Genomic DNA, 23,503 nt, shown 5'->3' with positions numbered 1-23,503 from the left:
TTAGAAAATAAATGTAATTGTTTAAATAAAATGTAGTGAAAATATTTTTTAATAATTAAGTGAAAATTCAATTTTTATTGTTAATATAAATTATTTATCACATAATTGTCATTCTTGTCCCAACATAAAACTTTTGCTGAAAAATTTCATAGACTCTTATCAACATTTATGTGCAAAGAAACAAAAAGGGAAAAAAAGAAAAAAAAAGAAAGGAAAAAAAAGGGCAAAAGAGGGAAAGAAAAGCAAAATAAGGGAATTCTAGCTGTTTGTCCAAACAAGGAATTGTAGTTTTGGTCAGTTTCTACAGTACACAATTCAAACCAGGTTGCCACGTTTCTTTCCCCCCAAAAATTTATTTTACTTTTCCAACCCCAATTTATTATTATTATTATTTTATTGAAAATTAAAAGAGCGATACGCCTCCCCCTAATTAAAAAACTCACAAGAAAAAGAAAATAATAAAAACCAAAAACTCCACCCCAAAAAAAGAATTGAGAGAGAGAGAGAGAGAGAGAGAGGGAGAGAAGGAGGGATGTTACAATTAGGGTTGCAAGGTTGACCCGCCAAATCCTCTCCGCTCAATCAACCTTAATTTTATCGGTTTGCTCATCCGGCATTGCATTCTTATGAATCGGATCCTGACCCGGATCCTTCAATTTACTGATTCGGACTCGAACCGGCTCTCTCTCCGGCAATGGCGGAGAAATCTTCGCCATCTGCGTCGGCGAACAGATCGGAAGCTCCTAAGGACTCCTCGGTAACTCTCGCTCTTTCGATTTCCTTTTCTCTCTCTGAAATGCATAAAACAATTTCTTTTATTTTCGTTCTGATTTTCCTTGAATTATTTTTGTTTGACTTTTATTTTTTCATTTTGTCCTGAATATGGACTTATTTTATAGCGGGAAATAGCTGCATTTTGTTAAATTTATCTGATTGTAATTGAATTTAATTTGATTAAGTGATTTTTATTATATATTTTGCATTTTATGGATTATTATGTCATTAATTTGTAGTTTATAGTTTACAAGTTTATAAGCGGAAAATGCGACTAAAACGGATTATGTTTTAAGGGTTTTTAGAATTTTTTCGAGGTCAGATTGCTTTTCTTTTCCTTTTGTTCTGTTAATTTTAAATGTCTTTGTTGAAAAAGAAATTTAGTGTTTATTTCTGTATCGAATTATGTTAATTATCCTTGACTGGTAAGCTTAAATTGGATTGTTCTTTGTTTTTTACACAGATGACACAAAGTGAAGAAAATAACCTGACTGTTAAGGAGGTTTTATCTGTAATAGCTTTATTAAAGAAGCAAGTTACAGTCGACCGGTCTGTTTCTGTAAAGGTAAATGCCTTGGTTATGTGATTATTCTTTGGATTAGATACTTATATGTACCAATCAGTTTGAGTTCATTTTTATTTCCAGAAAAGATTGGAAGAAAACAGGCAAAAAGTGGGTGGTATAACGAGCCATCTTTATAAATTGTCAAATGAACGAAGAAGCAGTTGGATTAGTGACTCTGATAGTGCTTTGGATCTATTGACTAAGAGACAGAAAGATGCACTTGGTATGCAAAATGGAATTGACGTGAGTAATGGGGATAAGGATAGTCATAGCTATCAAGAAGCTTCTACAGCAGTTCTTATGGGATCTAGTATTCCAGTAAAGAATGCTGTTCGTCCTATTAAGCTTACAGAAGTGAAAAAGCTACCGCCGTATACTACATGGATATTTCTAGACAGGTTTGTGAGGTTAACTAGAAGTTTTGTCTAATTTTTCTTTTATTTTTATTTTGTATTCTTATTCTTTTTCTTTATTTAAATATAGAGTGCTGTTTCAGGAAAAAGTTGTAGTCATATGTTTCTGTAATGCCTCTTTTGTTTATCCAATTTCAGAAAATTGATTTGAAAAATCAAAGAATTTGCTGTTGGGAACGAACAATGCTTTTATTGGATAGCTGATTTTTGGCATTTTTCTTCAAATTTTTATCAAAAGATAACTGAAATAAACTTTTTTGTTCATTTAATTTGAACTTCTAATCACCAGACTTGCAATGTCTTTCCTATCTTTTCAACAATTTTAATCTTTCTTGCTTGAGTTATTAGTTAATTTTCATTTCTTCGGCTGTAGAAATCAAAGAATGACGGAGGATCAATCAGTGGTGGGTCGAAGGAGAATCTATTATGATCAAAATGGTGGTGAAGCACTTATCTGCAGTGACAGTGAGGAGGAAGTAATTGAGGAAGAAGAGGAAAAGAGAGATTTTGTGGAATCTGAAGACTTTATTCTTCGGTTGGTATAATCATATATCTATTGTGATTGTAATCGTGTTCAAGTTCTTTTTGTTTTTCTTTTTCTATCTTGAAGTATATTTTTGTTGCTTTTACTTCCTGTTGTAGTGGAAAATCCTGGAAATAGTCTGGAAATATGTATAGTTTCTTTATATATTGCTATTTTCTGCAGCAGTTAGAATTTTGTCAATGTATAAAAGATATATTTAAAATTTTTAAGGACAAAATATACATAATCTACTTAGTTTGGAATTAATAGTTGCAAAAAGGTTGATAGGTATGGGATACATTACAAGTATTGTAAAAAAGCTGGGTAAGACATCAATTATTTTGAAAGGAAAATAGGGTGAAGAAGACTTTTCTACTATCTATTTTGCTTAGATTTGTGAATTTTCTGTTGTTTTATATGTTTCTTACACCTTTTGGATGTTTGCTATGTCAGTTAACTTGGTTAACTTTTTTTAAAGGAAAATAAGTGTAGTTAATCACACTACTGACAATTCAGTTCTTTCAATTTTCATCTTCCTTAGGTAGTGATTGTGCTAAATTCGAATATCCTTACATGGTTACACAGTTTATTGTTATTTACTTAATGAACATATAAACCATCTTTGCAGGGTGTTCTAAAACATAGTGTACTAAAATTTAATCGATATTGCATTTGTAATTCGTGTATCTTCCTGTTGTAATATTGTCATATTGACTTCATGAGCCTATAAGGCTATAATGTATCTTACAAGCTTTCCTAAATTGTTTTCTGGAATTCGATCCAATTGTAGCTAATAATTCACATACCATCCTGTTATAAAATTGCCAGCATGACTATCAAGGAAGTTGGTTTGTCTGATCCAGTATTGGAATCACTAGCACAATGTTTTTCTAGAAGTCCTCCTGAAGTCAAGGTATGCACTTTTGGTGGTAATTGCTGTGTTAGCCTTTGATTTGTTTTATACTGGTCTTTTTTCTTTCACTTTTGGCAACTAAAATTATGCTTTCAATGGCATTGTTTTTCTCTCCCATTCATTTTCTGATAAAACTGGTCATAGTGTACACTTTGGTCCAGCCGTTTCCCATTTTCTTTGTGCTGGCTTGACAGAGATATGAAACACCATCAAACATCTTATACAGGCAAGATATGAAACTCTTATGAAGGAGGAGAAGGATGCTGGGGCCTCTAAGAATGCAGATATTGAAGCACAAAATTGGAATTCCTTTCTTGAAAAAGATCTTGAAGCAGGTCTCGATTCTTTCGACAATTTATTTTGTAGACGATGCCTTGTAAGCACTTGTCTTGCTCTTCATTATGTTCTGTGGTGCTTTTTGTTGCCTTCTTTAATTGTATCCTTATATTTTTTTCTGTATTTGGCAGGTCTTTGATTGCAGATTACATGGATGTTCTCAGGACCTTATCTTTCCTGTGAGTTGATCATGCAATTCTAATTGTTTAAAATTGTTTGAGTGTGCTGCTAGGCTGTTAAATTCTTACTTCTTACTTCATAATATCCTCAGGCTGATAAACAAACTCCATGGAGCCATCCAGATGAAGAAAATGCACCATGTGGCCCGCATTGCTATCGTTTGGTATATGTTTGGCTGATCTCTTGTCCCTTTAAAAGTTGAATTACATAATATTAATTACAGGATTGAATTGTTTAATGCCAGGTACTGAAGTCAGAAAGAAATGGCACAGTCAGCTCTCCAATCAATACTGAAGAAAAGTCCAACTCTTCATCTGATGGTGTTGGGGCACAAACATCATTCCGTAAGAAACCTTCTGGTCCATCTGCTAGGAGGAAGGTAAAGTCCTGCCAAAGTGAAAGTGCCTCGTCCAATGCTAAAAATCTTTCAGAAAGTAGTGACTCAGAGATTGGACCCAGGCCTGAAGACTCCTCATCTATTCCCCAGTTATCACCTTCCAAGAATAAAATTGCTGGAAAATCTGGAATTCGCAAAAGGAATAGCAAGCGAGTTGCTGAACGTGTATTAGTTTGCATGCGTAAGAGGCAGAAGAAGATGGCAGCTTCTGATTCTGATTCTGTTGTGAGTGGAGGTGTTATGCCTGCTGATATAAAACTCAGGTCTAATGCACGAAAAGAAAACGAAGAGACTATGTCTTCTTCACAGAAGAATGTCAAATCTCCAAACACAGGAAGGTCTAGGAGGAAAGAGTGGCCATTACAGGAAGGACTGCAAGGCGAAGTTCCTGAAGTTCCTTCTAGCGAGACTATTAATGATTTGCCTCGGACTAGTGGCAATGATGGCCTGAGAAAAGAAGAGTTTGTGGATGAAAACATATGTAAACAAGAAGCAAGTGATCATAAATCTTGGAAAGCTATTGAAAAAGGTCTTTTTGAGAAAGGTGTGGAGATTTTTGGCAGGAACAGGTTAGTTTGTGGACTTTGCATTGCTTTTTAATGAATTCTTGCTTTCTCTGATATATTGAATTGGTTTTGAGATTCACTAGATAGAATCCACATTGGGTTTGAGATAATTTATTCTCCAAAAGCTGTTGCCTGCTTATTGTTAATTGTACATCTAAAGAATCCACTATAATCAAATTCAATGGTTGATATTTCCAACTTGCTCATTTTTTTTTGAGGTCTTGCTACAAGTGTTTGTTAAAAGTAGTAATTATGACGTTAATTTTCTTTCCTCCTTGTTCTCAAAATTCTGATAATCATCAGGGCTCGTAGTCCAAAAGTTACTTTATCAAGTTTGTGAATCAGTCTCATTTTGCAAGTAACACTAAATCTTTTGCATTTTGTTTGCAGTAATAGCTTTTGGGTTTCCTTTTAGTAAATTGATTCTCCATCTACTTACAGTTTATTCTTTGTCATGCCAGCTGTTTGATTGCCAGAAATCTGTTAAATGGTTTGAAGACATGTTGGGAGGTTTTCCAATACATGACCTGCTCTGACAATAAACTGGCTTGCCATGCAGCTGATGGTGTTATATCTCTTCTTGAAGGTTATTCCAAGTTTGACCTTAATGGAAACATGGTTAGTAATTTTATTTGACCTACCTTTGCAGATTAGGACATGGGGACCTTTTTGCTAAACCATATAGTTCTACCATTTTTCTCTCTTTTTTTCCATTCTCTTCTTTTTACTTTTTTTTAATATATTTTATATATTTTTATTTTATAAATAACTCTAGGGAAATAATGAAGTAAGACGGAGATCAAGATTCTTACGTAGAAGGGGTAGAGTCCGTCGCTTGAAATATACCTGGAAATCAGCTGCGTATCACTCAATCAGGAAACGGATTACTGAGAGAAAAGATCAGCCATGCCGGCAGTATAATCCATGTAGTTGTCAAACAGCTTGTGGAAAGCAATGTTCCTGTCTTTTAAATGGGACCTGCTGCGAAAAATACTGCGGGTGAGCTGTTAGTTTTCAAGCTGAATTGTGTTAAAAAATTTCATCAATACATTCCTCAGTCCTTTTCAATTTTGGCTGTTTTGGATTTCTTATATCTTTGTATAGATTTATCATTATCACATATGCATCGATGATATCTTGATGTTGATGCATGGATTCTCTCTGCTGATATTTCTTGTTCAATATAGATGTCCAAAGAGTTGCAAGAATCGATTTAGAGGTTGTCATTGTGCTAAAAGTCAATGTCGAAGCCGTCAGTGTCCATGCTTTGCTGCAGACAGGGAATGTGATCCAGATGTTTGTAGAAATTGTTGGGTCAGGTGAGCTCTGACTTTGACTTTCCTTTTTTCTTGTTCTGTTACTTAATAGCGTTCAATGGGAAAAAAATTGATGCATGCCTGTACCTAAAAGTATTTCAAAAAAACATTGAAAGGAGATACTAATTTTATTAGGCACCCTTGCTGTTAATTTCGTATGTTATGGGTCTTCTGTCCTGGGAAAGGATTATGTTAACTTTGCCGTGATATGGCTTAATCTGGTTTCCAATCGAGTTTGGAGATCTTACATGATTCCATATCACCATTACTAATTCTTAAACTTCTCTATAATTAAATTTTGTTATCATAATAAAATTCTCATAATGCACCTACTATTACATGAGTAAACTGTTGGCATCTTGAGTTGAAATGTAGTTTCAGCTAGTAGTGGCTTGTCTACTTTGACCTATGAAAGCACAAGGTTCTTTATATTTTGCAGTTGGAAGTGCATCTGGATTTTAAATTTCAGGAATGTCTGAATTAGATCAACACTTGTAATGGTCAATGAACTCCTCTTTATTATATATATATTTTTTAAAATCTAAAGTTATTACTTGTATATTGTTGTTTCTTTTTTTCAACTGCTTCTATCATCTGATCCCTTTAAATTGGCAGTTGTGGTGATGGCACTGGCAGTCTTGGGGTTCCTCCGCAAAGAGGTGACAATTATGAATGCAGAAATATGAAGCTTCTTCTCAAACAACAACAAAGGGTAATGGTGTTTTCTGTTTCATCTTATTATTTGCTCCCTTCCAATTAGATAAGTGCTTATATGTGTGTTTGTGAATATGCTTCTGTATATAGTTATTTAATAATTAAGAAACAATGAATCTGATCAGTGCCCCTTGTTTTGAAATAAGTGTCCTGTCTTATAAGTATTAAATTACTTAATTATTTGTTCACTCTAGGTGCCTGCATGAAATGTTTTTTAACAGCTAAATCAAAGGGCAGATGTTCTAATCTTTTCTTCAACAACTCTTTTGAAGCATTGATATTTCACTCTCCTTTATAGCTTCCAGAAATGGGAGATGAGTGCTAAAAAATAGTCCCTTAATATATAAGATCTAGTGTGCTTATTTACCTCAAAAGATTAATAGTGATTGTGTTTGGACCTCAAAGCACCACCTGAAAGTGACAATAGGATTATAAATCATATTTTTTCTGTGTGTAGAAAATGGTGTCTTATAGACAGCATATTATCCAAGGCCAAGGGTCATATGCTTTGGGGTGTTAGTACTAGAACAATCCTTCATTCTGATTCCTTTTAATTTTTATAGGAGGTGGGGGTGGTGGGGGAGGTTGGAGGACAAGGAGAGTGCTATTGGGTGAATAAATAAATGATAAGATTCATTTATTTAACTTTTAGAAAAGAAAAAAAAAAGTGTGCATTTTTTATACTTATTTTGTGTGCAGCAGTCATTGTAACTGACATCAGAAAATTATGGGAGCAAATAAGGTTTCATTTGTGTATGTTGTATGTACAGGTCTTGCTTGGAAGATCTGATGTTTCTGGATGGGGAGCTTTCTTGAAGGTAATATAGCACTTGCAAACTCGATTTAGAGTTAAGATCTATTATTCACTTACTGTTTAATTTTGGTCATCCTTCAGAATAGTGTTGGCAAGCATGAATACCTCGGTGAGTACACTGGGGAGCTGATTTCACATCGGGAAGCAGATAAGCGTGGAAAGATATATGACCGTGAAAATTCTTCATTTCTCTTCAATCTGAATGATCAGGCAAGCCCTTTCATCATCCTTTTTTGTAAGATGTAGTCCATTCTCTCTTTCTATATTTTTAGCAAATGTTAATTCCTTAATTCTGTTATTTTCAGTTTGTTCTTGATGCTTACCGAAAGGGTGACAAATTGAAGTTTGCCAACCATTCTCCTGATCCTAATTGCTATGCAAAGGTACACAATAGACTGCCTTTGCATGGCAGGAAAGACCTTGTTGTCTTGTGCTTTTCACATTTTCTTTTGTTATTGTTGTGTAGAACCTCTGGAGCACCTTTTAGGTGTCTTTGCCATTATTTAGTTCATGCTCAAGCTCAACCATTGTCTTGCAGGTCATTATGGTTGCAGGGGATCATCGGGTGGGTATATTTGCCAAAGAACGAATTAATGCAGGAGAGGAACTTTTCTATGACTATCGTTATGAGCCTGACAGGGCTCCTGCTTGGGCTAGAAAGCCTGAGGCATCTGGGTCCAAAAAAGAGGATGGTGCTCCAAGTGGACGTGCTAAGAAGCTTGCTTAACCTGACCATTTATTTACATCCTAAATTCAAATTTTTTGCCATTCTTTCACAGGTAGAAGGATCATTCTCATTGATAGATGATAGGAAAGGTGAATGTTCTATCATTTTGTTGGAGGGGCCATTGTCATCTCCACTGATAACTTATTTGATTTTTGCCTTTAATTCAACTTTATTGCCAGACTAGACTGTGTTCATTAAAGCTGGAAAAAGAAAATCACCATCTTCGATGGATTAATATCTCACCTGACATGACATCAAACTTTTTCTTGTAAACGGCAAATACTAAAATCAATCATGCTGGCCTCCTTTTTGTTATGGGAGGCAACTGTTGCCTGAAGAAATCGTGCTCCAATTTAGGTGTAGTTGCTGGTATCATCCAGTATCTATGGCCCATGTGTAATAAACTTGTTTTTCGTCTCTGGGGAGGACTGACTCTTTTGGGCTGTACTTTTCGAAGTGCAGGTTTTTCTGGATAATCCAGATTGTGTGATGCTTATTACTTAAAGTCATTTGTCAAATCTAAGTGTGAGTTATTCTGGATTGATCATACACGTAAGTGTCCCTCATTTGTGGTATATTCTTTACCTTTCAGCTTGAAAAACCACTTTGAATGAGTAACCATTACCTACCAACTAAAGCAAGCTACCTTTCACGTAAGCATTTAAAATTTGTTACTTGCTACCTGAAACCAGTGGCACACTGTTTTGACCAAAAACACTTAAGCAAATAAACAAGTGAGGGATTCCAATTTCCAGCTGCCAATGACGGTAGGCAGAGTCGAAACCAATCAGCTAAAATCTTGAGCCCAACCTGCCGTTTTAGGGTGCAAGTTTCTACTTTCCTCGAAAGATGTACAAATCCCACTCCGACCAAGCACCTCATGTCAAACAATGCTGATTGCATGTCCTCAACAGAGGCAACCTACCCCACCACGTGAGAGGCACTGCTAGTATAACCTTCCAGGTGGGGCAATGCCCAATTTTAAAGGGAAAAAAAATTTAGTAGTCAATTTGCAAGGTAAACCCCTTTTCTCTTTTGGGGAAACAGGGTAAGCTTTTTGATAACGACAATTGGACAGTCCAAATCAACCAATCCGGAGCTTGTGCCCAAACGACATCGTCGGAGTAAAGTTAAAACCTGGACAAGAAAGTGCATGTCACCTTAAAATAAGAGAAATTAAAGGTCGTCAAGCCCGCGTTAAGTCTCCAAAAACTTTGTCATTTGTCACCGTCACGTCCACAGTAAAATGTTATCTTTAGCTTTATTTAGTACCTGTCGACTCTTCCTTAATCCTCTCTTTCTCCCTCTCTCTTCTGGTTTTTTCTTTTTCCTTTCTCGAGCTCTGCATAAGCAGAAGCGAAATACAAATAATGTTAGCGTGTTTCGCGGACCACCTTGGCTTATGCAGAGCCACTGCAATTGGGTACTTGTTTCTGTTACTCTTCTCTTTCTTCATCAGCATTTCCACTTCTTGTTCCAATGGAAACTGCCAGGTTCCTTTCTTCTTCTTTCACATTCTCTTTCTCTTTCTTTATGATCCGTACAAGTTGAACTGAATTGTTAGAGAATTTTGCAGGTTTTGGATTCATGTTCACAGGCTACAGATTGTGGTCCAGGCCTTTATTGTGGAAACTGCCCTGCTTTGGGCAAGACTCAACCTTTTTGTACCAGAGGCCAAGCTACCATACCCACTTCTGTTGTAAGCTTCTTTTTGCATTTAATGATTTAGTGTTGTTATTTTCAGTTAAATAGTGAATCTGTTTCCTTTTTATTGGTAAAGAAAGTTCCTTTGTTTCCATTTCTTTGTGTATTTTGGTGATGGGTTTTAGAAATTCCGTTCTTTTCTATTCTTCTTTTTTTGCCCTTTGATTTTGTGATTTTAAGCAATTTAGTGATGGAAATTAGTGTTTTTGGCTGGCAGATTGGTGGATTGCCTTTCAACAAGTATTCATGGTTGGTGACTCACAATTCCTTCAGCATAGTGGATGCACCATCTTTGCCAGGTGTTCAAAGACTGACATTTTACAATCAAGAAGACACTGTTACTAATCAGTTGATGGTGTGTTCTTCTATTCTTTTGCATCACCTTTAAATGACCTTGTTAGTTATTGAAAATCTAAAGGAAACTATAAGAGAAGGAATTGTTACATTATCTGCTAAATTATCTCTAGTGTAATTAGTTTATAGTGTAAAAACTCCGTTTTGGGTTCTTTTAATCTGTTTAGTACTAACTAACAGGGAAAATGTAAAATTCGAACATTTAATGTTTCTATTTGCTTGGTTTCTTTGTAGCCACCTAAAGTATGAGAGTATTTTTGCGTGATTCTTTTCTTACTTCTTAAAGAAACAAATAAGCAGTAAATTTCTTTTTTAACTTATTGCTTTGCTTGTTGGATATTGTTTAGAATGGAGTGAGGGGGCTGATGTTGGACATGTACGATTTTGATGGAGATATTTGGCTCTGCCATTCATTCCGGGGGCAATGTTTCAACTTCACTGCCTTTGTAATAAATCTTCCCATCTTTTAAAGTTAGCATTTATGTTGCTTTTTTTTTTTTGTAATTTTGTTTTCAAGTTTTATGGGATAAATTGCAATGTGCTCATTGGACCTTGTTCAGCAACCTGCAATTAACACCTTGAGGGAAGTAGAAGCATTCTTGACTCAAAATCCTACAGAGATTGTGACCATTATAATTGAGGACTATGTGCATACACCAAAAGGACTGACTACGCTTTTCACAAATGCTGGTTTGGACAAATATTGGTTTCCTGTGGCCAAGATGCCGAAAAAGGGTGAAGATTGGCCTACTGTGAATGAAATGGTGCAAGCAAATCATCGCCTTTTGGTTTTCACTTCAGTTGCTTCGAAGGAAGCAGAGGAAGGAATTGCATATCAGTGGAAGTACATATTGGAAAATGAAGGTGACAAATATATGCATGTAACAGTTTTTTCTGTGTTCATATTGTGTACTTGCTCTCTGTTAACTGCTTCATGATGTTCTGGACTTCAGCTGGAGATCCAGGGGTAAAGCCAGGCTCATGCCCAAACAGAAAAGAATCACGGCCACTTAATTCAAAAAGTGCCTCTCTTTTCCTAATGAACTACTTTCCAACTTTCCCGGTTGAAGATGAAGCTTGCAAAGAACATTCAGCACTACTTGCTGACATGATTGGCACCTGCTATAAAGCAGCAGGGATTATGATGCCAAATTTTTTGGCAGTCAACTTTTACATGGTATTCAGTTAACTTATATCTATAAGTTTGTTCTAATATATGCAAGGCACTAACAGGGGATAAATTATGCAGAGGAGTGATGGAGGTGGTGTTTTCTATGATTTGGATAGCATGAATGGCCAGAGATTATGTGGATGTAGTACTATTGCAGCCTGCCAGGTTTGTCCAAGTTACTTGTCTGGAAAGCATTGGCAACTTGACTTCCAATTTTCAGTGAAGTCATTTGAGGACATATTTTGCAACAAGTCCTTGTTCCATTGACACTTACTAATAGTATATATGGCTGGCTCTTTTTACTCCAAATTTTCACCATTCGTGATCAAAGTTTGAGACATCTATCTGTGTAACTTTTCTAAATCTATTGCTGTTGTTGTTGGGGTTTATTTTTCAGCTGAATGTTAGAGGTGCTTAATCCAAATTGTGTGCATTTATGATCTTGATTTTGGGTTATTTTGCATTTTAGATTAGCCCACTTTTCAAAGCTATTTTCCAAAGTACAGAAACATGCCTCGTTCGTTCTGCTCTTTTTTACATGAGAGAATCTAGTCATGGCAGGATGTGAGAAGGAATTGTGGATAATTTGGTCAGGATTCATATTTTTTGATAAAAATATCATTCAAAGAAACTAACATAGTCTTCATGCCTGCAAAACAACACTACTGAACTTGATTTTGCAGTATCCTTCCGACCTTTGACAAATTTTTTGAATGTTGTTTCCCTAGCAATTCAGACATGCATTTCCATCTAGATGGGTCTGGTTCTTGTGATGACATAATTATTGGTTGAAATCTCTGTTTTGATCTTATGCAGGCTGGAGCACCCTTTGGATCTTGCAAGAACATTTCTATACCTACTACAAGTCCAATTACCAATACTGCAGGAAGCTTTTCTGGATCTGTTCAGTTCTCAAAATCTGCTTCAACAGTCTATTTTCCTAACCGCCTGGTTGTTGGCTTGTTTTCTTTTCCATGGATAATGTTGTTATTGTGACTAGAATAGATATTTTTCAGGATAGCATCTACACTTTTAGGAGAGCTTATGATATGTCAGTATGTAAATTTTGGAGTCGAGGCTTAGTATACTACATCTCTGCCTTATTGGGTGGAAGGTCAAGGAATGCTTGTTAGAGTCATAGAATTTGATTACAATCAGAGATCTCTTGAGATTCTTCTGTTGACGGAAAATCAAATTGGCTGTACGGAATCCGAGTTAGATAGTGGCCAAGAGAGGCCTGGAATGTCCCAAGTAGTAGTTCAGGTATGCAATTTGCTTCACTATATGAAATTGTCTTCTTAGGTGCAGAATTAAGTTGCACTATATTATTTGTCTGATAATTGCGATCTGCTAGATGTGAACATTATTGTACTGACAAAGTTTGCTTTACCAATAACACTACTGCTTGATTTAGAGATCCATAGTTCACATATTTTTTCTGTTTTAAATCACTTTTATCATTACTAGTTTTTCTTTTCACGAAAGAATCAATAACAGAGAGAGTGTAAAATTACAGCAACAACGTCAACTACCTCCCACTATTAGGATTGCTCGCAACTCCAGACTGTTCTGCTGTTGAGCTTGATTAATGTGGCACAACTGATCCCAGCAATTCTTTCTGCTTTTTCAGTTTTCTACAACTGACCAAAACTCACGTATTATACCATCTGGTTTATCATATTCTTCTGATTACTCGAGCTTACTGTTGGCATACATCTAGGATCCACAAGGCCTCCACGATTTCATGAGTGAGTTTGAACTTGAATAACAGAAACGGGGTTAGAACCTCCATATCTCCATTCTGTCTTGCATTCTTACATTAGCTGGTTACAATTTGTGCTCTAAAATAAGACTATGGCCATCTCAAAGTTTTCTTTCTGTTGACCCCTTTCACACAATCCCTTTGTTCTTGCAATTCAGCTATGCTACGTGTTCAATATTGTAATGAGTGATTTACTCCGGTTAACATTTAGTTGATTTAATTCTTAATTTATCTTGTTGTGTTATACCTTCAAATTATTTCCTTTCCATGTATCTCATGAGTTCAGGTTGTATTCGATTTTGGGGGCATAGTTTAAGTAGGAGTCTGAAAGTAGGTGTCAAAACCTGTGTAGAAGTGCTTCAATTATCACCAACGCCTAGTACTTGTATGCTAACATTATACTTACAACATTTTTAGCTTGCTTGACACAGCTCATTCTGATCTCATGCTTTTCATGTATGGAAATTATAAAAGGTTCATGCTATTAGTAAGGAATTTGAGGGATTCTAGTTTCAGAGGTTAAACATGGTATGGAAGTAGAGTGATCTAGGAATGAATGACAGCAAAATCAGAAATTCAATTGTAGATTCTAATGGACTACATTTTCCTGTTAGACAGTCAAATATCTAGGCTCCTTTTTGTTGAATTCGAAAGCAGGTATTTTCCTTGGAAATAATGATTTATGTGAAGAAAACCGATTTTCTCAGCTGCCAAATGTGACCTGGCCTTGCCATCCGTCAGACTTTTACCATATCATAGAATACTTTGGCATAATACTTGATTAAATAATGCTGTAGGTTTGGAAAAGAATTAGAATCCTACAACCCAAGGAAGTTTTTGAATAGGATGAGGTCTTTTTTTATCTTTCTCATCTCTGAAACAACTACTTTAAATTTGCACAAAATAATTCACCCGAAGACTTTTCATATTGATAAGACTTTGAAGGCGACATCACTTTATTTGAATCAACAAATTCATATAATAATAATTGAAATACCCAGAAGAATGATATGTACACCCAGCATTTGGAAAAGCAATCACAAGAACGAGCACCTTTATACAACAGGTAACATGGCAACCACGCCTCCGACGTTTAATGGCAAACCTTATGGTTTTATCTTAAGAGCTGGACTGATTGTCAGCAAACCAATGAAGCAGTCTAGAGGAACTCTTGTCCCCCATACATTGATGGACTCTAGTTTGCGGCATTTACTTACAAGAACAATCAGCCCATTTTCTGTGACATGACGGCAACTCCATAGGACAATGCTCTGAGATTAGACGGTGACAGAAATTTTCAGTATCTCAAAGATTTTGAAGAATAAAGTTTCTGTAAAAAAGAAAGTCGAGATATAACTGACGTTCAAACGTGGACAGCTATCTGCAATGGCAGACAAGGATTCATCAGTGATAAATGTACCACCAACGTTCAGGTGTTGCAAGGAATTGGCACTTGTTATCTGTTTCAGATTATCAATTGAGGAAGAGAAAAAGAAAAAAAAAATCAGGTCTCCATGGAGAAAAGGAAAATGCATAAAAGTTAAAGGGCATTGATTACAGAATGAGCAAAAGCCACCACATACCAATTGAACAACACCTTTGTCAGTGATCCCTGTCATACCCCAAAGGGAAATAGATGTTAAATTGCTGACACACTTTGCCAGAGATATTTTGTACAGTCCATTGTCAGTAATTTGGCAACCCCAGCGGCTCCTTGAACTGTAATTACAATTAGAGTTAGTACAAGAAAATGAAAATCATGTCTAGCAATAACAAGATTGAGATTCTGATAGAAATATTTTCTCATTCGGCTGCACATGGAAGGATTAGCTATCAACAATTTGATGAGCAACTGTGGCATTCGCTATATGTGTCAGAAACAGGAATTCACTGTTTACCGTATGCCTCTTTAATAATATCGATTGGCGGTACCAAAACTAGATGAAATGATTTCAGCCGTTGAAACTTGAAAGGGGCTCCTCTTTCTTTCCTGTCTAATTGTTAGGTATGAATGACAGATGATTGAATATATACCTTTCTTTATTAGCTTAAGTTTATAAAGGTACTAATTCTCCATTCGAACCAATCAAGCACCAGTGCAAAGGAATTTGCTATATGCTAATTGGGAACCTTCAAAGAGAAAAAATGCCAATGATTTCACAGCAAGTTTTTGCTAGTCCAAACGATGAATTTTCAGGTTCGTGGACAACATAGCAACATAGCCATAGTTCAATACTTTCAAAAAACACATTTCTCTTCCATATTTTAAGCTAACTCAGAAACGGAAGAAGACTCTTTCACGTTCAAAATTTTCCCCAATATAAAACTTGGTTCATGCTAAATTTCAAACAAGAAACAATCAGCAACAAGCAACAACAAGAAAGAGACAGAGAGAGAGTAGAAATGATTACATGTCGAGTTCTTTGAGGCTATAGGCATGACGCACGAGACGAGCAGTGGAGTCATCATCCATCTTACAACCAGCAAAACTCAGCGTCTTTCTTCTAGCCAGGGCCTGTTTCACCCCTTGTTTCCATTTCCTACAAACCCCACTTGCCCTACATACATATCCATCCATCCACATAACAAATACTACTAAATTTCAAGCTGATGAACACATATTAAACAGAAAAAAGAAAGAAGCAGAAAAACCCAATTAACAAAGAAAAAAGAGAAAAACTTACTGGGCTAAATCCGTGAAAGAAGTGATCATCACCAATATATGAGCCAACAGGTCTATCGGTAACCGATCAATCTCTGCCTCTTCCTCCATAGTCTTTCCCAAGACACAGAGAGAGGAAAGAAAAACAGAGAGTTTCTTGAGAGGTTCGGAGTTTCGTAGGCACGTAAGAGGGAACCTCAGCAAAGGTCGTTGAAAGTTACGGTACTTTTATACAAGCAAAGAAGGATGTGGTCACTGTTTTGTCATTATTTCATGAATCAAAGTAATGGGTAGTAATATTTTATTAAATTCAATTTCAGAATCTCAGGCTTTGGATTCAACTTCTTTTACTTTATAAAGATTTAAGACAAAACAATCTTTCTTTGCCCTTAGCGTGGCTTAGCCTAATCTCTCGGTTCCTAGTTCATTCCTTGGTTGTCATCGAACGTTATGTGTACTTTTCGTGTGTTGAATGTCATTGTAATCTCCACGTGGCGTGGGCCGCCCTCATCCGGTTTTCTCCTCTATTCTAGCCTGTCTGGTCGGTTTTTTTTTTCTTTTTTTTAAAGGATTTTATTTAGGCTTTTGTAGTTTCTTCTTTATTTTTAGGTTTTAATATCTGGAATGGCAAATATGGAAATATGCCATCTCATTGCTGCCTTGTTTCCGTTTTGGATCACTGATCATCATTTAATTTCCTCTGTAAATGTTGTCGTTTTCTTTCTAAATAAAGTGAACATGAAATCAAATAAAAGCAAATCTTATCAAATTATTATCATCACGGTTACCAAATTGATGACAGGTTATTATAATAAATTTATATGGGACAATATCATTTTATTTTTTTCTTTCAATTCTCAAATAAACATAAAATTTAAGAGAAATTTCTCAAGTGGAATTATTATTATTTTTTTATACAAAAAAAAATCATGTTCTATATCGAAATTATTATTTCAACAAAGTAGATTTAGAAATAGAGGCTCAAAGTAAGATTATGTTGAGTAGTCGATTTTATTGCACACAACTTTTCAAAGTCAAATGGCACGTCCAATGGGAAATGACAATCAGTCATCAGCCCAGCCCATAAAAGCCCACATTCCATTCTCTCTTACATTGTTTGCACGATCGCTTGTCAAGACTCAGCCCAACCCAAGAGCAAAAATTTCTGCTAGTACATAGTTCACTCGTTCTCTTATCAAAGCATTAGTTTCCTTTGTTCAGGCTGCTACTACTATATTTCTATATCTGCATTAGAGGTTTTACTTTGGGAGCAAAAGAAATTAAGGGTTAATACAAGCAAATATCCTAGCTTGTACATGTAATCTAGAGAAGGGGTAGATTTGAAACTGAATTAATCATAAATTATGAAATTGAATTCATGGTGTTCGTTTCCAAATGACAGTTTTAAGTATGAGCATTTAAGTGGTGGAGCTGTGTTTGTTATTGGTGGTCTTTTAAAAGTTGGGGAGAGAGTTTCGTTTTGAGAGATTGCTGGATGTGTAATTTTGTGATTTGTAAATCCTGAATTCTGCCTTGTGTGTATTCTTGATCACATTATGGTTATCTTTAAGAGGTTAGGCTAGTTTCTTTCTTTTTGAAGAGTCTTGGACAAACCAGGACAGGATATGCCTCTGCCGAAGTCTTTTGAACAAATTGAAGTGTAAATGTTCTAATTCTACTGAAGCTCAGGTATGGTTGATGCCAACAATAGTCTTAAACCAAAAGATTTGAGAATATGGATGGCACACTAACGCTGATGCTAATGTATCTGTCTTTAAAAAAAAATATATGAGGTATCAGATTAAAAATATATTTAGAGAGTTCTTTCTATTTTCACCGTATTTCATCAGATACGGACAATGTGGCTTTTAAAGCTGAATTCTAGTCTCTAATCTACATTTGATTTGATAAGAGATTGAAGAAAAAAAGGAGAAAAGAAATAACGAGGGAAGTCAACTGGAGATTTAACATTTTCTATCACATGTATGATTACAAGGCTTAATATATATATTTAGGGGTTCATTGATCCTGGGTGTTGAGAAGAGGCCGGAAGGGCTTGGCTGACTTTGGCAGTGATTAATTAGAGTTGCTTGTAGGTTTATTAAATGCATAGTTTACTTGCTTAAGGGTAATTCTTGCATATGCAGTCGATTTTATATTGGAGGTCTTCTGGTGAAAAATTCCCGTCAGAAATCATTCCCGTCATGCAATCTCTATCGATGACTCCAGGGAAACCGTAAGGTTGATTTTGTCTAGTTTCGGTTTACCATGTTGGGCTTTTTAATGCAAAATGAACTTGTCAACAGAGCTCCGAAGCTGCAATTGCTTAAATGTTTGCCAGCCATATGGTTTTGCTTGACTCCTAGTCAACTGGGAGAACAAGGGTTTTGGCAATGACCAAGAGGGGAATAGCCAGTGCAAACACCCATTTCCATGGTGTTCTTGGCATTCATAAGCCTGACTAGCACGTTCCTCCCTTCATTAGCCGTTTGTAGGTGTAACATTCCTGTTTTATCAGCACAAAACAAATTTAATTCCACCATGTCTAAGCCAAAGAAAGAGAGTAAACAAATTTCTAACGATGGATATTTATCAGCAGGCGAAGGTCGCTCATAAATATCAGGCTCTCTTGTATTCTCTAGTTTCAAGCATGTACTTTCAGAAATAGAAATCAGTCAAGAAAAATGTAAAACAAAGAAATACACAAAGATTTAATGTAAGAAGAAAAAAAATTACAAGTTCACATTCTTCTATTTTTTCACTGAAAAAGGTCAAGTAGGTGGTAAAATATTATCGCTCTATAAGAGACTTTCGTGGTTGGTTTCCTGGTCTCTACCAGCTTTGGTAAAGATCATCTCTCTATAGTCTTGCTGCTGCTCTGTAAAAAACTCTTTGACAACTCTCGAGGGCTATGCCAATGCTGCCAAGCATTCCACCCCGTTGACTGTGCAATGTGCACCCATCAAACCTTTGGATAAGTCATCGCAATTATTGGTATCTTAATAAGTACAATTCCTTTTGCACTTTACATTGGTGTCATACATTAAGGAAGTAACTGATCAGGTCAAACAGAAGGGAGTAATTTAACTCAAAGGCCGTGGTCTTGAAACCATATCTTAATGCCTTACCTCCTAAAATGGGGATTTAAAGTTCAAGTTGTTTTTCTAATTGCCTTTCAAAAAAAAAAAGTTTTTTTTTTCTAATTTAACTCTAATATTCAAAATAGTAAGATCTGTGTTTGAGTCATATCCTAATGTACTTGCCATCATTTCAGTATTTTAAGTTGGAAAAAATGGCTGACCCGTGGTGAGTGACATTATCTACTATATGATGTGACATGACAGTTTCAAAAACCCTTCCCCAGAAATTTCCATATTTAATTTTATATTTCATAAATTGATGTTCCTCAAGGAACAGATGAGAATTGGAAATCTTTGGCTTAGGCAAAGGGGCATATACATTACTGCAACTTGAACTAAATTTTTTTGTAAGTTCAATAGCATTATCCATTTATCCAGCTTTGGCGACCGATTTGTCCTTTTTGTCATGAACTGGCGTGTTCAAGAAAATATTCTAATTTCATTGTCCAAACAGAAGTTCATGTCATCAGTTGTTGAATGAGTTTAAAGCATTTAAGAGATTGATAAGGCAGAAACATTCTGCCAAATGTTAAGCAATGCAGGCTGAATTAAAACAGATCCTCTCCCAAAGATAAAGTCCTAAAGACAATAGCCAACCAGAATTGGAGGCCAGAAAGAACAGTTGGTGTGGGGGAGGTGGAAGGAATATTTTAGCCTCAATTGTAAAAGATTTACCGCCTTTGCTTCACAGCATCTCTTGGTTAACAAAATCTCCACAGATGACAATGTTTAGGGGATTACTGATATCTTGTTGTGAAAGTATGCTTTTCCTGCTGCCCCTGGCAGTTAGTTCTTGGTTGACTTCGGAAATAGTTAGAGTTCCTTGCAGGCTAATTGGTTCAGTCTATTTTCCTATATCAAGAAAAATTTGTCATTGCCTATTACTTAACTATAGTGATTGCATCTGGTGTAGGAAACTGTACCCATCAAAGTTAGGTTTTATATTGAAAGTGATATTGGTTAAACATTTCATGACACGATCCCTTCTTATGCCAAGCAATATCTTGATGATTAGATATATTGCTTGATGGCTCCATGACAACTACCGGGTTGGTGATTTTCTGTAGTTTATGTCATAATTTGGGGATCTTAATAAAAATGAAATGTATGAAAATTCAGTCATTGAATGCCAAGGGACTTCTGCCCTTTTGTCCAGTTTCTTGGGAAAATGATTCCTCCGGTCATGCACAGATGAGAAAACGATCCTTGTGCAAACTGCTTTGCAAAATAGTCTTCTTATGTTTTGTAACATTTAACATTTTGGTCGGTGAAAATTATTACAGAGAATCCATAAAACATCAAAATAGCAGCAATATACAACAGGATATTAACTGAAGACAAGTAAACTTAGTTAGCCGCACCCTTGTCGTGCTAGCAATTGCTTAAGCCCGCTTAGATTGATCAGCTAATGCGGCGACACAGAGTAATCCCATCGCCAACAGGAAGTTGGCAGATCTCAATCCTTGGATCAGCAGCCAGGGCTCTGTTGAGCTCCAAGACGAAATCCCTATAATACAACACATACTTCCTTAACGGTGCATCAGGAGGTGCCACCACAGACCCGTTCCATAGGGTGTTGTCATAGCCAATGACTCCCCCAACCTTCACTAGCTCAATGAGCCTTTTGTGGTAGTTAAGGTAGTTATCCTTGTCAGCATCAACAAAGATGAAATCAAATGTTCCATGATATTTTCCCTGCAATTTATACATTAAAAATGTTAACGTTTGTGTTAACTAATCAAATTTAGTTATGTTTGAGGATGCATTCTTGGAGGATTTTGCACTTACAGCTTCAATCATTTGATCAAGGACAGGAAGAGAAGGGCCTTCTTTGAAGTCAATCTTGTGTGCAACCCCAGCTTTTTGGATGACTGGTAGACCCAGTTCATAATTTTCGCGGTTGATGTCCATAGCCAATATCTGAAAAATTGAATTAAGCAGGAATTATTTCCTCTTTGTTTATTATTATATCCTAGAAAACCACAAGAAAAGAGAAGCCAAGGCAAATAAAATCTCTTTTAAGGACTAATAGTTAGTTGGCTGAGATGCATTGAATTTGTTATTGTCTCATTTGACGCATAACTATGTTTTAGCTACCTTGCCATCATCTGGCAGAGCAAGGGCAGTAGCAAGCAGAGAATAGCCAGTATAAACACCAATTTCCATTGTGTTCTTGGCATTGATAAGCTTGAGCAACATGTTTAAGAATTGTCCTTCATCAGCTGATGTAGTCATGATATTCCTGTTTTATCAGGGGAAAAAATTTTCAATTTGACTAAATTTCATTTCATCATAAATATCCAAGCCACAGAGATAAAGTGAACAAGATTTCAGGCCTAAAAATCTCACCATGGATGTTTTGCTGTCAGCTCCCGGAGCTCCTTCATGGGTTCAGGCTCTCTCGGATAAACGCTGGTTTCAAGTATATACTGCCAGAAATAGAAAGAAACAAAATTAAAACGCTAGGAAAACACAAATACATTCTTCACATTTGTGAAAATAGAGATAATTACTTGGTAAAGATTATCACTCTGCAAGAGACTCTTGTGGCCAACTTCCTGGTGCCTACCAGCTTGGTTTTGCTGTCCTTCCTGAGTGGGAGCCATTATATTGGTAATTTCTCTAGTTTTCTTTGTGTTATTGCTGCAGATTTGCTGCTGCTTTGGAGCTCAATGAGAAGCTTTATTTATAGAAGAAAACTTGGACAGTCCAACAAGATTACACGGTAGGGAGTTGGTGAACCATGGAGCCTGAAAAGACCCATCGGGGGAAGTTGGAGCCACTATGCTCCTGGGACCCACTAACCAACCCCCAACCTTCTTGACTATTTTTATGTAATGCCTCCCACCCAAACCCGGATTTCTCTCAGGAATCTGTCTTTGTTAATTAAACAATAATAAATAATTTATACTACAATTTGTTTAGTTTTTAATCACATGTCTTTTATCGTAGTAACATTTTTACATGAAAACTTTACTTGCAGTATAATTCCGATTAGCAACAAGAGAAACAGAAAGCACAGGTAAAATCATCTTCTACATTGATCTTCATATATCAATTAGTTTCTGCAATAGAATAATCAACTAATAAACAGAAGCTTAGATTAAATCATCTTCTACATTGATCTTCATATTTAATTAGGTTCTGCAATAGAATAATCAAGTAATAAATAGAAGCTTAGGTCATACCTACCCTGCCCATTAACTTAATCCAAGCCTTTTGCCTTATCCCTTGCTACCAATTTGTTAGTTGGTTAGGTTGCTTCCCAGATAGTTTCCTTCGAGTCCCAAATGTCTGACCCCCAAGTCTAAGCACACCAAGCCACATAAATTTGTCGGTCCCGAAAACCCCACACCAAGCAATTCAACGCTTTCTGGTGTCATAATACAAAAGGATGGATGGTTCCTATGGTTCCTCGAGGAACCATGGAGAAGGCAAAATCAGATCAGAATTCGGAGGTTCGAATAGGGCATGCGCTACATGTAAATTGAACTAAAACTATTTGTCCATGTTCATTAGTTTAACAATTTTCCTATAAGCTTTTATCAGTTGATTATTCTTTGTCTTGTAACAATAATATTATTAATCACAGCCGTTTTCTACAGTTTCATTATGTATAATAATTTTTTCTTTGTCTTTTGTTTGTTTTTCCACTGTCTTCTCTTAGAAGCCGTGTGCTGTTTTCTCACTGTCTTCTCTTAGAAGTGTGACGGTGAATTCTTATACCCCCAATATATATATATATATGAGTGGAGTTAAAAATTGAAAAGCTGTATATATATTAGTCAATATATATATATATATTTAAAATTAATATATATATATATATATATTTGACTGATATATATATATTAGTCAAATTTTGTTAGGAGTCAATAATAAAGAAAAATAAGAGTTAAAAATTTTTAAAATTAATATTTTGAATTTAACAAAAAAATCAAAAGATTCATAATTAATAATAATTTTATATAACAAGCAAATCAAAAGGAATAAGAAAAGAAACACTTATAATAATCTTTTAGAAAAAGTTGTGTTTGACTTTATTTCCTTAATTCTAAATAACCAATTATTAACTCTATGTTGAAAAAGCTAATAATTTCTTTTTCAATATAAATAATTAAATTATTTGTAAGAATCTCATTATCTATTTTGTTTCAAAAGTCTTATTTTCATAATTTTTCTTATTGAAAAGATTCTCTCTATAATTGCTGTAGAAACCAATAGAGTCAAAATAAAACGAATTAATTTATCAATAACGATTAATAAAAAAATTATACATTAAAGAAATTTTAAGCAACAATCAACAGTGTAAGATATAATTTATATTTGAGAATTACATTATAATTTTTTAATTTTTAAAGAATAAAATCATAAAAAATAAAATTCACATAACAGAAAAAAACATAACAAATAAAAGATAGAACTTACATAACAAAAAAAAGAAAGAAAAACATGATTAATGGTTTGTAGAA

At 35.5% G+C, this 23,503-nt stretch overlaps 4 protein-coding genes across 5 annotated transcripts; 2 read left to right on the top strand and 2 right to left on the bottom strand.

Moving 5' to 3' along the window:
* On the top strand, nucleotides 500-8,553 carry LOC18611161 (histone-lysine N-methyltransferase CLF). Its single transcript, XM_007047257.2, has 17 exons — nucleotides 500-757; nucleotides 1,238-1,339; nucleotides 1,421-1,737; nucleotides 2,126-2,287; nucleotides 3,104-3,188; nucleotides 3,415-3,564; nucleotides 3,656-3,703; nucleotides 3,796-3,867; nucleotides 3,949-4,670; nucleotides 5,129-5,285; nucleotides 5,443-5,666; nucleotides 5,855-5,986; nucleotides 6,599-6,695; nucleotides 7,468-7,515; nucleotides 7,593-7,721; nucleotides 7,817-7,894; nucleotides 8,050-8,553. Exons 1-17 carry the CDS (start codon nucleotides 695-697, stop codon nucleotides 8,236-8,238), a joined length of 2,775 nt encoding a protein of 924 aa, XP_007047319.2. The 5' UTR covers nucleotides 500-694; the 3' UTR covers nucleotides 8,239-8,553.
* LOC18611160 (PI-PLC X domain-containing protein At5g67130) lies at nucleotides 9,525-12,886 on the top strand. 2 transcript variants are annotated; one of them, XM_007047252.2, is made up of 8 exons: nucleotides 9,525-9,731; nucleotides 9,815-9,937; nucleotides 10,160-10,297; nucleotides 10,644-10,742; nucleotides 10,857-11,160; nucleotides 11,250-11,473; nucleotides 11,546-11,632; nucleotides 12,284-12,886. In XM_007047252.2, exons 1-8 carry the CDS (start codon nucleotides 9,609-9,611, stop codon nucleotides 12,461-12,463), a joined length of 1,278 nt encoding a protein of 425 aa, XP_007047314.2. In that variant the 5' UTR covers nucleotides 9,525-9,608; the 3' UTR covers nucleotides 12,464-12,886. The 2 variants fall into 2 exon arrangements, with proteins under 2 accessions (XP_007047314.2, XP_017983297.1); XM_018127808.1 differs by having other exon boundaries at nucleotides 9,623-9,731; nucleotides 10,144-10,297.
* LOC18611158 (F-box protein At5g67140) lies at nucleotides 14,137-16,236 on the bottom strand. The gene is made up of 5 exons (XM_007047247.2): nucleotides 15,914-16,236; nucleotides 15,641-15,787; nucleotides 14,813-14,948; nucleotides 14,591-14,689; nucleotides 14,137-14,500 (listed from the first exon to the last, which is right to left on the bottom strand). The coding sequence occupies exons 1-5, from the start codon at nucleotides 16,000-16,002 to the stop codon at nucleotides 14,336-14,338; spliced, it is 636 nt and encodes a 211-aa protein (XP_007047309.1). The 5' UTR covers nucleotides 16,003-16,236; the 3' UTR covers nucleotides 14,137-14,335.
* On the bottom strand, nucleotides 20,238-21,697 carry LOC18611157 (caffeoyl-CoA O-methyltransferase). The gene is made up of 5 exons (XM_007047246.2): nucleotides 21,545-21,697; nucleotides 21,381-21,460; nucleotides 21,129-21,273; nucleotides 20,820-20,951; nucleotides 20,238-20,726 (listed from the first exon to the last, which is right to left on the bottom strand). The coding sequence occupies exons 1-5, from the start codon at nucleotides 21,635-21,637 to the stop codon at nucleotides 20,433-20,435; spliced, it is 744 nt and encodes a 247-aa protein (XP_007047308.1). The 5' UTR covers nucleotides 21,638-21,697; the 3' UTR covers nucleotides 20,238-20,432.

Source organism: Theobroma cacao, chromosome 1, assembly GCF_000208745.1.
Source record: "Theobroma cacao cultivar B97-61/B2 chromosome 1, Criollo_cocoa_genome_V2, whole genome shotgun sequence".
Taxonomy (NCBI): domain Eukaryota; kingdom Viridiplantae; phylum Streptophyta; class Magnoliopsida; order Malvales; family Malvaceae; genus Theobroma; species Theobroma cacao.
This window is presented reverse-complemented; position numbering and strand designations above follow the sequence as displayed.